Source organism: Melanostigma gelatinosum (assembly GCF_949748355.1).
Source record: "Melanostigma gelatinosum genome assembly, chromosome: 1".
In the NCBI taxonomy this organism is placed as follows: Eukaryota; Metazoa; Chordata; class Actinopteri; order Perciformes; family Zoarcidae; genus Melanostigma; species Melanostigma gelatinosum.
Genome location: NC_136634.1, coordinates 11,301,553 through 11,314,522, shown reverse-complemented (window position 1 = coordinate 11,314,522; position 12,970 = coordinate 11,301,553). Strand labels below are relative to the sequence as shown.

General features: G+C 42.0%; 2 protein-coding genes across 2 annotated transcripts; one reads left to right on the top strand and one right to left on the bottom strand.

Moving 5' to 3' along the window:
- Nucleotides 1-2,261: 2,261 nt before the first annotated feature.
- On the top strand, nucleotides 2,262-3,231 carry nrg4 (neuregulin 4; the record flags this gene model as incomplete). The annotated part of the gene is made up of 3 exons (XM_079276210.1): nucleotides 2,262-2,365; nucleotides 2,453-2,605; nucleotides 2,762-3,231. 3 exons carry the CDS (start codon nucleotides 2,262-2,264, stop codon nucleotides 2,832-2,834), a joined length of 330 nt encoding a protein of 109 aa, XP_079132336.1. The 3' UTR covers nucleotides 2,835-3,231.
- A 1,581-nt stretch (nucleotides 3,232-4,812) lies between these two features.
- Nucleotides 4,813-7,349, bottom strand: lactb (lactamase, beta). The gene is made up of 6 exons (XM_079280046.1): nucleotides 6,955-7,349; nucleotides 6,777-6,843; nucleotides 6,388-6,578; nucleotides 6,064-6,298; nucleotides 5,810-5,975; nucleotides 4,813-5,606 (listed from the first exon to the last, which is right to left on the bottom strand). Exons 1-6 carry the CDS (start codon nucleotides 7,306-7,308, stop codon nucleotides 5,081-5,083), a joined length of 1,539 nt encoding a protein of 512 aa, XP_079136172.1. The 5' UTR covers nucleotides 7,309-7,349; the 3' UTR covers nucleotides 4,813-5,080.
- Nucleotides 7,350-12,970: the final 5,621 nt, after the last annotated feature.

Sequence of the window (12,970 nt, the reverse complement as noted above, 5' to 3'; positions counted from 1 at the left end):
ATCTCCCTTCTCGCCGATAATGATGATCGGTGTGAGAAAAGCTCCGATCTTGCTGTGTGTAGGCTGCGATTCCCCTGAAATGTGCGTTGGCCAAGCACCCGTATCGCCTCTCAGAAGACAGCGCACGACGAAAACACCTACTCCGGACTGAAAGCAGCATCCTTCAGCGGAGACGACGACGGCTGTCACTGAATCGGGGAGATAACGACATCTTCGGAGGGAGGCATAACGTTCGTGCGGGGCTTCCCCCACAATCACACCATGGACTCCATGTGCCCGATAATAAGAAGAGGAGGTTCACTATCGGGAGCTGTCCAGATGCTGAAAACGGGATTCCAGGGGCTACAGATGTGTGACGAGCAGCGAACGTCAACGCGAAGGAAACCGGCTAGATCTGCACACACAGTAATATCAAATGCATCATATAAGTCGTCTAGATTCCTGCAGACATTCCTCTTTCTATGCCACCCTAGAAGCGTCGGCGTTGAAAAACACTCTCGCTTCACTTCACCTCTTGAGATTCAGAGTTCCTCGCGACAACAACCCATCCGCACGAAAAGAAGAAGAAAAAAGAATCACTAATACTCAGTGAACTCGAGTGTTTCTGTGGTGTGTTTATGACCAAGTCAGCTGTATTTAATGTAATTTAACATGCAGCGTCACTGCGATATTGACAGTTAGCCTTGCTGAGATATTTTAGTTCTTAAAAAAATGTAGCGCAGGAATTAGGCCCTGGAAACGCATGAAATAAAGGATGAGCGGATAAAAGAACAACATATCTGCCTTGTCATCGTTTTCAATGAATGTGCCATCACTTTCAGATAATTGACCCTATTATGAACCATCAAAGGTAAAGCCTTTTGGATATACAGTATATATATATATACTGTATATATATATATATATAGAGAGAGAGATAGGAGGAAGGGTTGGTTGTACTGCTGTCCTCAACTTCCACTGATTCCTATATTCTCCTGTGACAATAGGAGCCTTTTTGTATTCCAGTTGTGTTCTTATGGGCAAGCATGGTTTACACTGTATTATTTATGAGTAAAATTAAATGACTATAAAGATAAGATTTTACATACAAAACATGATCAGTTAAAATATGATCCATTGGTACTGACTAAAGTAGTAGTTAAAAAGTAGTTACAATTAGCTCCATCTTGACCAAAGACAAGATCAAAGTAAGACTTCGATACAGTATTAATATATAAATGATAATGATTAAATAGTAATATAACACAGTGACACTCTATATTATGAATCTTTTAATTCTTCCTTTCAGTAGATTCAGTTGCCGATACTTTTACTTGTAATTGAGTATTCTCATATGTGGTATTACTTTTACTTCAGTTAATAACTTGAATAGTTCATCCACCACTGGAAGGCAGTGAACAATTGAAATGACAGTTGATGAGTCAACTAACGGTTCCGGATGTAGGACAGTAAGTATCTGTCTGACGGAAGTGTTTATCCTAAAAGGTTCCCACGATTCCATTCATGTCTTCGTTGCATACCAGTCATTCAGTTGTTTCTTACCAAACCCAAACACGCTGAGCTCACATGCACAACAGGTGATTAGCTCAGGCATCCTCGCATGATGCAACTAAACCTAAAAGAACAAAAACTAAATATAATGTAGTCAGTCTTAATCTGATGTCAGACGTCAACATTGTCTATAGCTCTATTGCTCTCACGACCTTAAAGGTCACCACCAATGACCTTTATCACACGCACACACACACACTAACAAATGACCTCATCAAGTAGTATCCTGACATTTAGCTTGCCATTCACAATGTGGACAAACTGCAATCCCAACATTTTTTTGGGGCGAAGGGAGGAACACGCCCACACGACAGCGTCTTCAGGTAAAACAAGAAGCAGTTCCGAGGTATTGTGAAGCGTGACTCACCTCTGCAACCTGCTCTAACTACCAAAAGCCGGGATTTCACGAGCTGGTAAGGACAGACTTTTGATGATATATTCCTCTCACAACGCAACATTAGTTCATGACACCTTTCAGACTTAAGAAACTGTTCGTACATGCAACAGCTTTGCTGTCACTACTGGCATCTGAAACTTCTGGTTTCCTCAGTGGTGAGGCATTACTTCCTTTTCTCAAACTCAAATGTTTCTTGCGTTTGCAGGAAACAGCTAGAAAACAACATTCCAAATGATGGCAGGTAAAAACTAAATCATTTGAAGAAGCGATTATTCAGCCACATGAAAACTATCATTCCTGAAATATTGTTATTATGTCTGTAGATCATGGAGAACTTTGCAATGGGCAGGAAGCCACCTATTGTATGAATGGAGGGACATGCTATAAAATACTTTCTATGAATACACTGTCCTGTGTGTAAGTAGAACAACTTTTACGTTGGAATATCTGTTGATGTCACAAGATGGCGATATTGTTAACAAATTTCCTTGTATCTTAAACCAGGTGCAATGAAAATCACAAAGGCAGCCGATGTGAGCAGTTCCAGCTCTTCAGCTCTAAACGCAATGTAACAGAAGCAGGAATAATTGCAGCCGTGATCATTGTTGCTCTCCTAATCTTAGTGGTGCTGGCAGTTGCTATCTACTACATACGCAGGTGAGTACATTAAGGATTACCAAACGTTCTCAAGGCATCTAAAAATAACATCAGGATGTGGAAGTGTTTTATGTGCGATACAGTCTTGGTATTATTGTACTTCAGGCAGAATGTATTCTTTGAAAGCCAATAACCACTACTTTTGTCCACACGTAGGGTGTTGAAAGCCAAGCAACAGCGCCAACAGAACAATCAGCCACAGTATTGGAGAGTAAAAGCCAGAGTATGATCTTTCTTCTGATGTACATTTGTTTCTCTGTGAGTGTTGGGCGGGATGATGAATGAATTCTCAGAGATGAGCGTCACTTGCCTGTTGGACTTGGTACCGTTTTCAGTGTAAGCCAGAGGAGAACTGTTGCATTCGACTGGAAAGGGTAAGCTCAGTATTTTTCAACTTATTCTCCCCATGTTTTGTGTCTAACTGACTAGGGACAACAGTTTAAAAAGGGTCCAGTCTTGAGGACCCTACAGAAAAAAAAAAAAAAAAGTCTTTATCCTTTGCTAAATCCGTTCTCTTATTGTGTGTCTTGCTCCAGAGAGTCTCGTTCTGTAATTGTGCGTGGCATTAACATAGTCTAAATCAGCGTTAACATTCAGCTACGACATCGAAAACCTGTGAGAGAACACTAAGCTACGCTATATGTACTCCAACACAACAGTGTCTGCAGCGTTATCCCTCAATACTGGACCAGGTCTAAAACATGTTGTCCCCATTAGTCACCGAGACCCAAAAACATGGGAAAATAGGGTCAAGGTTGAAAAACACCGAAGTTGTCCTTTAACTTCAGTCAAGAGCTGACAAACACATCGTGAGATTTCTTGAGTCCATGCTGTTTGCTACAGAAAGGTGTAATTCATTTACAACAGAGCGGGTGTGAATTGAATCACGCCTTGCACAGTAGCCTTTTTAACAACGCTATTAAGTTGGCACTGGTGTTACTCATTTAAAATCACATTTCAATCTATGTGCTTTGCCTGAAAGCATAGTTGGGCTTTGTAATATTATGTGAACTATTATTCTAAATATTGAACTTGAAATATTGAATTGTGAAATAACCCTCTGTATCAATCAATATGCTATGAAATAAATATTAGTTTGTGTTAATATATGCAATGAACCCTCATACTGAAAGATGTGATTTCTGGTGGGATACACCACACACACACACACACACACACACACACACACACACACACACACACACACACACACACACACACACACACACACACACACACACACACACACACACACACACACACACACACACACACACACACACACACACACACACACACGATGGACTAGTCATTCTCCATCCTCTAACCATCAGCTCTTCCTAACCTCAAACGTTAGCCTATTCTTAACCTAATCCTACATTTGATCTTGACCCCAAACCATAATTGCCCCTTGAAGCAGCCAGGACTGGGCAAGATGACCTCACTTTTCAAAAAATGTCTTTCCTCTGCAGTGTTAACACTCAAACTGGCTCTCACAAAGCTGGACATGCACGACTACACAAAGGCAGCAAACGTAGTGACACACTGTGTGTGGGAGTCCGTATAATTAGCGTATCCCAAGCCATTCATCAAATCTAAAAACAGGGGCACAGGAGATCCCAGGAGGCTTATAATGAAAATGGTGGCATCAAATCCGCTTCAATTCAGCGAGGTTAAGAGATAAGTAAAACTTGTTGGACTGGATAGACAAAAGTCTGTTGGTCTTTCCCTTTTGACAGACTTCCAAGTATTGTCCAACAGCCGCTAACAACAAACTGTAAGAGAGAGAAAAAAAAAAAAACTACATTTGCCAACAGCTTAGTTGTTCTCTGAATTACCATCAACAATCTAACTCTGCATCAAACTCATTCAGGCATCAACATCTGGAATGGTTCTTGTTTCTTTAAATTCAAAGACAGGATTCTACTTGTGGTTGAAGTACATTTTAACACTCAAAAGTCGGCTCAGCGGTGAATACATTGTAAAAATGTCACCCTGTTGATTATTGATAGAAGTGCAGTATTAGGTCAGCACACAGCCCAAAGCAGTCATGTTGCTGTGAGAAGATGCGTGTTCAGGGTGGGCCCAAAGTCACTACATGGGATGTAGAGACTTCGAAGGAGTCCCACGCATCTTTAAAAAGCAACCAACCTCTTTCCATTGGATACGAAATGTTTTTATTTCTCTAAAATGCAGAATTACAGTTATTACAACACTGTTGTGTCAGCTTTTTAAAAAGGTGGAGATGCATGAACCTCTGTATTAAGCCGACAAGCCAATGCCATAAGTCAGAGGCTTCTTTTTGTGTGTCGAATTGTTGGAAATTGCTTCCACCTAGTGGCAGTATGCAAGTGTTGTAATGGAAAGGAAGTGGAGTTAAATTCGCAAATAGCTTCATCAAAATGTCACGGTTTTCAGGGTTGATCTGAAATACTTCTCAGTAAAATGTAAAACACTTCTGTAAACAACCGCCTCTTACAGGCTTCTGGCTTTGTCAAACTCGTGTGCAATTTTCAGTGCTGTGCTGTTGAGTCCAACCGACTGCATGTTAGTGATGATGGTGACCACCACTCCCTGAGGGAGGAGAGGGGTCTGGCCTTGGTTCTCATCTATCTCCTCACTGGGTAACACCAGGAGCACGCTGCTCGCCCCCACAGCACTTCCCGTGTGGGCCACATAGTGTCTTCGCTTCCTGCACTGCCCGTATTTCTGTAGTTTCTCCACTACCAGCCAGCCTTGGGCATACAGTCCGTCCTTGTCCCAGCTTGTCTCCGTCCTGTCAACTGGTGACCAAAGATCGATGGCAGTCTGGGGTTTGAGAAAGCCAGGGAGAAAGCCCTCGGTGTCCTTCAGGTGGGCCGCCTGGTAGCTGTAGAGCAGAGCGTTACCGAACAGCAGCAGGTCACCCACCGTGGAGAGGAAGCCGCCTCCCGCCCACTTGTAGGAGTTGTCTACATACGGGCAGTTCACGACACGTCCTCTCTTGTTGAGGTGGTAGAATCTGTGGAGGAGCATCAACAATTGATATGTTGTGCAACCATGTCACTCGCTACCCAATCAGGACTGGCCATGTTACTGGAACCAGCATTGGAAAAGGAAAATAAATGGTACCTGAACATCTTTATACATCTCCCCTGTACTCATTTGTGACACTCTGTCACAACGATTGGGCCACAGCTTGACATCAATGTCCTTCTATATTACCTGGAGCGGTGGTAAATAATAGGGTCGTTCTCATCGGGCACAGTATTCAGCATTCCCAGCTCATGGAACATGTTCGTCATGACATCCAGGAAGCGCTGTCCAGCAGCTCGCTCCACAGCAGCACTAAGCAGGGTAAAGGCGTGGGTGGAGTACAGAAAAGTGGTGCCTGCACAAAAAACAAACAGAATCGTACTCATCAAGACATTGACATTGTATTATATATGAATGGTTTAGCGAGCAGATATGTGCTTTACCAGGTTTGTAAATGAGTGGGTCGTCCTTGAAGAGGTCCAAGGCCTGAGTGACACTTTCAAAGTTGTCCTTCAAGTAGTATTCCTCGTGCTCAAACTCTTTTTTATTCTCCTGAGTGGCTTCTTTGTCTTTGGCGTTTGGTTCTGTTGCAGGTTTATCTTTGTGCTCCTTCACTTTCTTCGCATAATGCCGTATACCACTCAAGTGGGACAGAATCATACGAGGGGTTATTGTGACCTGCAATGAGTGACGTGCATGTGAGCTGAACAGCGCGACACTACTCCCGATAACAAGAACACTCTGCCATTTCGTTCCAAGTGACTTACATCCTCGCCGCTAAATTGTTTCTGTGGAAATTCTGGGACGTATTTCTGGACAGGGACGTCGAGTTGTAGTTTCCCCTCCTCACACAGTCGTGCAGCAGCTGCAGATGTGAGGGGCTTACTGATGCTGGCGATCCGCATCACCGTCTCTGGGCTGCACGGCACGCGATTCTCCAAATCAGCATAACCGATCCCTGAATCACGTGGAGATTTTAAATGCATCACATATAAATAAAGTGTTTTGAGAGGAAGATTCCATGTATTGCAAATTTAAAACGATTTATTGTGAAATAAACAACAGCAACTTATTTGTGTCTTCACTTGTTCCTAGGGTTCTCCAGACCTAGGTAGTAATGATAAGCTCATTTAAAGCTGACTCTGTAGGCACAAACCTTCACTCCAGACTTCAGCACCATCCACAGAGACCCCAACCACCAGACCAGGAGCCCCGACCTCAGTCTGCGTGACAACAGACGAGACACAAACACTGAAGTGAAACAGGCGACACCGAGGTCAGGCAGGGAATACACGGAGAAACCCAGCAGTGCATAGGCCTACCTCAAGGCTTACCTTTACCCTCTCCACGAGGTCCCAGCTAACTTTTATGGCATCGCTGTATCGACCAGTCCTCTGTGCTTCTTCTGCTTCGTCCTCACAGGAAGTGTTGGCTGTGTCATCGCGGTATTTCAGTCCGACAGCTAGAGCGACCCCCACAGCGACCCCGCATATCCAAATCCTGGACTTTGACCGGTATTTAAAAAACGCCGTGTTTGACCCTCCGACATACCGTATTTGCTGTTGAATAAAACCACTCGGCTTACGCTTGACTCGCGCTGCGGCTCGCGATGTCAGCAAAGGAGGCCCGCGCGCTGTTAGCAGGGTACATTTGACACAAACACCATTTGGTAAAAACAGTCGTGACATTGTTGGATATGCTGCTTCTCTTCTCTTATTTTGGAGATAGCTGACCGTTGTTGTTGTTCAATTCTTCTTCTGGTTTTACGGTGGTTGGCGTCCAGCTTATCGGTGCATTAGCGCCACCTTCTGTGGAGTGTGGATCAGACAAGATACAAATCACACACACAAAATAAAATACCACGTTAACTTATATATTTTATCCCCCATGTTTTACACTCTAGACCTACAAATACAATCCTAGCATCTGACAAGCGCCTTCAACTGACCCCTGTTCTCCACATCCCTCACACCAGTCTGTCTGGTATTTTCAGTATTTTGGTGAGCGCACAATGGACCAATTGTCAACACTGTTTCCTCTCTCCTGTTCAAACTACTTTGGTAACTTGGACATGATGTACATGTATCCTTTTCTCCTCTCTGTTTGCCACATTTGGTGGATTTTTCCCCAAATAATACACTTGAGCTCTGCTTTACTGATACTAATTTGCATATATTTCCTTTCTTTAAAGCCCTCTTTGCCAACTCATCTTCCCTTTCATTCCCACTCACCCCTGCATGCACTGGAACCCACAGGAACTTAACCTGACATCTCAATTAAACATCAACTTGTTTGCATGGTTGAGACAGACCGAATTTGGCCCTATTGACACATCACCTCCCACGTCATGTACAATATGTATGCAACCAATCGCATCGAAGTTTCCATATAGTACGCAACACACTGTACATGACAGCTTCTTTACTTGCTCTGAGACCAACCATTACTCCTTTGCACAAATAATACTGACACCAGGTTCTCAGGGATAACCAAAATAAAATCACATTATATGATATGACTTTTCAACAAGACAGAGCCATGGGATCAATTCTACAGGACGCACCTGGCGATACCTTAGTGCTGATGTGGGCCTTTTGGGTACCCTGGGTGGCTGATGTTCAATTTATTTAGTTTTTTGTTATTTGGTATATTAGGTATTTATGGTCTGAAAAAAATAGTGACATATTTACTAACATGTTTGTGTCATGTTCAGGGACATCTCACAGGATACAGGATCATTTAGCCCTTAACTGTGATTCATACATAAGCAGTGGCGTTTCAGGCGGACAGAATGGTGAGGAAACTATTTCTGATGGGTTCAGAACCAGAAAATTACACAATTTAACATAATGCACAATTTTGCATTGACCACACAGTTTAACACCGGTTTCCCTCAATTTGCCGTTACACTGCTCAATACCCCCGTTTGTATGCCAATCATTAAAGGAAGAAGATGTTCATGTCCAGTCACAGTGAGTCAAACGTAGAATAAAAAGAACAAAGACAAGAAACGAGATTGATTTAACGGTTGAAATGTTACATGACACGCTAGCTCGCAACGATGGCTTTTCAAGCAACTGCAACATCTGAAAGCTCTCCCACACATTTTGCAAGTATACGACTTCTCACCTGTATGAATCCTCATGCGTCTTTTAAATACTGAAATGTCACTGAATCTTTTGCCTCAGGTCTTGCAAAGGTACAGCTTCTAATCCGTGTGGGTTTTCATGTGGCATCTCAAGTGATCACTAAGTCTAAAGGCCCTCCCACATGTTTTACAGATATATGGCTTCTCACCTGTGTGGATTCATTTATGCGTGTTCAATGTTGAAACTGCACTGAACCTTTTCCCGCAGGTCTTGCAAAGGTACGGCCTCTCACCTGTGTGCGTCCTCATGTGGACCATCAAGTGACTGCTTGATCGAAAATATGACCCACATATTTCGCGTGAATACGGCTTCTCATCCGTGTGTATCATCCTGTGTCTCTGCATATATGACCTATATCTAAAACCCTTCCCACATATTTCACATGAATACGGCTTGTCATCCGAGTGTATTAACCTGTGTCTCTGCATATATGCCTTATATTTAAAAGATTTCCCACATATGTCACATGTGAAAACCTTTATACCTTTGCAAGTATTACAGTGAATAGTTGACTTAGTCGGATTATATACATTGTTACTCTCAATTTGGCCTTTGTGATGCTGAGTCTGTTGTTTTGGCTCTGCACTGGTTGATCCAGAGTCTCCATGCTCACCTCTTATCAGATCTTGGCTCTCAGCTTCATGAGAGCTGTGAGAGTTCGGAGTGTGATCATCGTCACTGTGGTCACTTTCCTCATTAATAGGAAACATAAAGTCATCAGTCTCCTGCTTCAGTACAAGCTGCTCTCCCTCCTCACTGGTGCAGAGTTGCTCCTGTTCCACTTTAATCTGCGGAGGTTCTGGGTCCTCTTGGTCCAGACTGGACTTCCTCACCAGAACACAGAGCTGCTGCTGGTCAGAGAGAACCTCGTCCTCCTGAGAGACGTGTTGCTGTGGGAGCTCTGGAGAGCCGAAGGACAAAAGGAATAATAAACATACGGACATCTGAGCAGAACAACATAACCCGTATGTCTTCAATGCATTAGGATCATATGAGTCATATTCATCGGTTAGCTTTTTAAACACAATGAGGTTTTACGCACCTATCCTGCGTAACTTCACATCAGGTTTCCAAACGACATCCAACAGTCCGCGCTGACGTTGGACCTCTTCCTCGTACTCCACGATTGCGTTTTTAAACACTTCGAATATTTCATCAGCTGCAACAGTTAGTCGCTCGCTGACAAACTCTCTCAAATCCGGAAACACAGATATTGTTTAGTTGGAAATGAAATAAGTATCTGTAAGTAGCTAATTCAACACACTCATGCAAATGTGTCTTTTTTTCTTCTTCTTGTTCTTTTTGTTGTTGTTCAACACACATTTACACGTTCAGCTATATTGTATCCTGCTATAAGACCTACCTAGACCTGCTATAGAATCCTAGCCCCTGACAACCACCGTTGCACCCCATCCCTGCTTATCCATAATATCCCATAAAAACATACCCTGTGTCCCTTAACTAGAAAGCCAACATTACCTAATCTGTGCTCTCTCACCCATGCGTAGTACTCTAATTTTTATTCATCTCGTTCTGCCTCCCATACTCACTACAACTCAGAAATAAATGCTCAAGTGACTCCTCATCCTGACATCCCTCATACAGGCCTGTCTGGCATTTCCACTTTAGTTGCAGTGTTTTGTTTCGTGCACAATGCCCCAACCGTAACCACATCCACACAGTTTCCTTTCTCCTGTGCCCACTACCCACCCTACTATTGACACTCTTTAGACTATGATGTAGACGTCTCTCTTTCCCTCATCTGTCCTACCTTTCTACTAATTTGCATAGATCTATATTTCCTTTCTTTACAGGCCGCTTCACTAACTCATCCGCCCTCTCATTCTCTACATACGCTGGAACGCACAGGAATTTAACCTGACCTCCCTGATTAGTTATTCTTGTGGCTGACTGAAGGACTTCATACAGTATGTCTTGACGCCTGTTTGAATGAAACGACTTTAAACTTACTGGGCTGTGGATAAGTCGGGTATCAACAACTATTCCTGTCTAGTTTTTTTCCACCCATTGTAGTGCAACCAGCCTCTCCAATGTGTAAACCCCTTAGAATCTAAGGGGTTTACAGACAAAGAAAGAGATAACATAATGTTTTCATTGAAAACACCATGACAACATTAAACTCAAATATTGTACAAAAATGTGAAAAATAACATGTTCAAAAAGTGTGTTCAAAGATTTTGATTTGTTAAAAATGCTACAGATTTGGTGATGAGTACTAATGTGATAGGATTCATTTAAAAAAGTGAAAGAGTTGATTTTTATTATTTATCATTTGTATAAACATGGGACAGAGTTCACGATTTGTTCAAAAATGTTACAGTCCTCTGACTTTCAAATGTTGAAAGAGATTAACAAATACATGTTGCATGTTTAAATATATCTGTTTCCTACCATCATTGTTGTGGAAATAATTGTTAATTATTGTGAGTAATAATTAACATAAACGTGATCAGACAGTCTCTTCACATATATTATTATTATTAAAAGGTGATCTGTGCAATTTTGTTATTCATGAAGCTTGTGTCAAACAAGTAGCCCTTCGTACTGCTCAGTACCCTTGAAGTAGCTCTCGGCTTCAAAAAGGTTGGTGACCCCTGCCTTAGATTATTGGATGGATGCTCTTCTTCCTATTCCTTTAGCTGGTATTGCCACCCCATATCCTGTCACTCCTGTCCCAGGTTTCTTAGCAACATATATGTAAATCTGTAAATGTATGTAAATACAGTGTAAATCACTATACTCTTTCATCACATAAAACCAAACCATGAAGCCATTCATTTAGGTCACCTCTAGATGGACAAAAGGCTATCTATACATGACAAACAAAGTTAGAACATTTTCAAAACGTGCTTTTTATTTCTTATGATTTGTAAATTTGAGATATGATAAACACTTGCGACATTGACATTAAAACAATGCTCAACAATGCACAACCAGATGACTGAAATCTATACTTTATAAACATGATGAAACAATGTTGAACCATGGTTTTAAAGAATAAGACTACACTGTAACGCATTAGCACGTCCGGGCATTGCTTAACATTACATTAGCACCAGTATACATGATGACAGGCATAGCCAATTTAGGGCATATATATCTTTTTAAACATAATTTGTCTTACAGAATTCATGTTAAACTAAGTTATCTAACTAAGTAAAATGTCTCCACTTTGTCCTTCTGTAATCGCGGTGGAATGGAACAGCTTCAATGCAGTAGAAACCAATCTTACAAACGTCACTTCACCAAATGACTTGTCAAAAAAAAAAAAACTGTCTCAAGGATTTCAAAAGGCAGACATCATTACAAGACTAAAAACTGGCAATATTGTTTCTCAGTTTAGGCTTCATCAAAGGGAATGGTTAAGCTTTTCTTCCCCTTATCTTTGCTCCTTGGTCAACTTCCGCCGAAGGCAGGACGGTGAAATAGGAAATGTATTTGGCCATTTCATCTCCACCATGGGCAAGGTATGAGAAGAGGGGTTTGTGGTAAAGCAAGGTGCATGTACAAGAAGCCAAAACCACAGTGCGTGTGGGGTCAGACAGGGCTTTCACAAATTATTCAGTTCCATTAGAGTCTGGTCCAGCATCTGGTGCATATCGAGGTTCTCTTCCTTAGCTTGTGACAGTTTCTCTGTTAGAACATCAAATGAAGAAGTTACAATCTCACACAAGCAAGCAAAGTTGAGTGGTTAGCTTGCATTATTAATCAGGCTGGCTACATCGCTAAGGTCAGTCACTTAAATGATTTAAACCTACACTTAATGGTCAGAAAACAAGAGAAACACATTGAGTCAACAAGCTCATATTATGATGTGCAAGCCACCATGCAAACAGGTTACAACAAAGTTCTCATTAATACACATAAACACAACAACAATCCATAAAAAAATATTATTGTATCATATCATAATACTAGGTTGCAAGACTATACAATAGTTAATCCCTGATTTTCACCATACTACAATTACATTTCAACAAACAGCAAAACAGATTTCAAGCAGTGCGGGCATCGTACGTGGACAATGCAAACGGAAGAACTTTGGATCTTGCTCTGGATCAGATTGTCAGTCACACACACACACACACACACACACACACACACACACACACACACACACACACACACACACACACACACACACACACACACACACACACACACACACACACACACACAC

Coding starts and splice junctions, on each gene's coding strand:
- lactb (XM_079280046.1), bottom strand. CDS start 7,308: ATGTCACGACTGTTTTTACCAAATGGTGTTTGTGTCAAATGTACCCTG. Junction 5,976..6,063: donor CCCACTCATTTACAAACCTG/GTAAAGCACATA, acceptor TTTTTTGTGCAG/GCACCACTTTTCTGTACTCC. Junction 5,607..5,809: donor ATTATTTACCACCGCTCCAG/GTAATATAGAAG, acceptor GCTCCTCCACAG/ATTCTACCACCTCAACAAGA.